The following is a 2,510-nucleotide window of genomic DNA, read 5'->3' on the forward strand; positions in this document are numbered from 1 at the left end:
CAACACTGCCGGCACCATTGCCGACATTGCCGTCACCGCTGCCACCAACGCAGATATCGCCGCCACTGCTGCCACCAACGCTGCCATCAGTACTACTAATGCTGTCGTCACCACCGCTTATACCGCTACCACCAACGCTGCCGTCACTACCACCGCCGCCGCCACCGCTGATTCCACCACCACCACCACCGCTTATACTGCCTATTCCACTGCCGATACCGCCGTCTCTATCGCCAATAACACTGCCGCTCTGGTATCTGAGAATGCCACCGAAATAGTACTCACTGATCTAGACGCAGAAGTGAAGGCCCTTAAAAAGCGCTTGGAAATACTTACGCTACGCAGACAGATAGAAGAACTGGAGCGCCCTCCCAATAGTAGACGTCAAGGTCGCCTGGAATTCGGCGATATTGAGCACGCTCTGCCTAAATTTAATGGCGACGACGTAACCTATCACGTTCGCCATTTTCTGCGAGATATTGAGAAAATAATGGAGTCCTCAGACGACAATATTCGCTTGCTTGCCCTGTGCCGGTCCCTAACAGGTACAGCGAGGGTATTTTTATCGACCACGGCCTCCTTAAATTACCAGGCGCTAAAAGCAGCGCTATCAAGCGAATTCGACGTGGGAATCACAAGGCAAGAAGTGTACAAAATGCTGTCGCAGCGATGCTGGAAGAGGAAAGAGAATACGCTCCACTGCTACACGATAACCATGCAGGCCATTGCGAAGCGTGCTAATATCGCCGATACGGAGCTGATAGACTTCATAATAGACGGCATCGGGAACACTACCCCGCATGCCCACGTCCTGATGACGGCACGAAGCGTAGAGGAATTAAAAACCCTTATAAACCGGTACCAACACAAATATTTCGAGACCGGGGCGGTGCAGCCATCTAACCAGCGGCAGACAAGGGCGCCGAAACAAAGTGACGATTTGAAGCTGAAGTGTATCAACTGCTCCCGGAACGGGCACATAAAACCAAACTGTCCATTCCCACTAAGACCGGATGGTTCCTGCTTCAGGTGCTGGAAGATGGGCCACGACCATCGCTCATGTCCAAATCCAGTAAAGCTTCTGAAAAGACGCGAAGTAGCCACTGTTGCCGAGGATGAAGACGACCAACCAGGTGCAATTGGCGCTTTTAACTCTGTGAGTATAGCTTTTAAGACACTTACGGTTCCAATTACTTATAAAGTACCCTCTCTTTTCGATACTGGCAGTCCGATTAGTTTTGTAAAGGCATCACTGGTCCCAAAACAACTAGGGAAAAAACATATGGTTGATAGAGGCCCCAGTTATAAAGGCATCGGTGGAAGCAAAATTAAAATACTTTATAAAATGAAATGTACTATTGAATTCTTGAACAAAAAAAAAGAAATTGAATTAAATGTTATTGAAGACAAAAGCATAAATTTGCCAGTTATTTTGGGATTGATTCCTCGATTGGGATGATTTCATCAATAAGTTTAACATTTGTCTGACTAGCACAACAGATAAGTCCACTAAGGAAAAATTGCTCGAAATAAGAAATGTGTTCACCATAGCTTGTATAAGTCTGAGAAGTTCGTAAATGATCCCAACGCACACTCGGCCGTGATGAAATTAAACGAATTAAAATACGCTAAAGATCAAGACGTAACGGTACGCGACGTTACCATTGATTGCCATAATAAGCCTGACGACGTATCTGCCGTCGTTGACGTACGTGCCGCAGCTGATGTACCTGTTGCCGTTGACGTACCTGCCGCCGCTGACGTACCTGAGAAATTTTGCATTGACGTTCCTCACGGTGGAAACGACATAGACATAGGCACTAGACTGACCGGTAATCAAAGGAATGACTTGGAACGACTTACCGTTAAGACATATCTTAACCCGGAAGTGACACCCGAACCATTTAAATACAAAATGAAGATACACTTGACGACTGACGTACCTTTCCATTGCGCGCCCCGACGACTTTCGATCGCTGAGAGAAACCAAGTACAAACTATCATTGATGAGCTCTGCAGAGATGGAATAATAGCCTAGTGCTGGTTAAGAAGAAGAATGGAAAGGTCCGAATGTGTGTAGATTACCGAGCATTAAACAAATTGACTGTTAGGGTTAATTACCCTCTGCCGCTAATCGATGACTGCATAGAATATCTGGAAAATAAACGTTTCTTTTCCGTATTGGATTTAAAAAGTGGTTTTCACCAGGTTCAGATGGCTCCTGAATCAATTCCCCTTACCTCCTTTGTGACCCCTAACGGTCAATATGAATAGTTGAAGATGCCGTTCGGGCTGAAGAACGCTCCCGCTGTATTTCAGCGTTTCATTAACAACATCTTCCGGGACATAAACGATAGCAGTAAGGTTATCATTTACATGGATGATATCATCATTGCGACCGAAAATTTTGATGAACACAAAGACCTGCTAAAATTAGTATTAGAGCGACTTACCTTTAGGGCTTTGGAACTTAACTTAGATAAATGCAGGTTTGGGTATGATGAAATCAA

At 45.5% G+C, this 2,510-nt stretch overlaps 1 protein-coding gene across 1 annotated transcript in view; it reads left to right on the top strand.

The window, feature by feature from the left end:
- The window catches only part of LOC118749105, a 34,785-nt gene extending 33,414 nt beyond the window's left edge, over positions 1-1,371 (top strand). Inside the window, exons 3-4 of the mRNA XM_036483878.1 lie at positions 54-1,156; positions 1,228-1,371. Of these exons, the coding sequence (XP_036339771.1) occupies positions 54-1,156; positions 1,228-1,236 (1,112 nt within the window). The 3' untranslated portion in view covers positions 1,237-1,371. The remainder of the gene's footprint in view (positions 1-53; positions 1,157-1,227) is intronic.
- Positions 1,372-2,510: the final 1,139 nt, after the last annotated feature.

This window comes from Rhagoletis pomonella, unplaced genomic scaffold (genome assembly GCF_013731165.1).
Source record: "Rhagoletis pomonella isolate Grant_MI unplaced genomic scaffold, Rhpom_1.0 Rhpom_scaffold_00014, whole genome shotgun sequence".
In the NCBI taxonomy this organism is placed as follows: Eukaryota; Metazoa; Arthropoda; class Insecta; order Diptera; family Tephritidae; genus Rhagoletis; species Rhagoletis pomonella.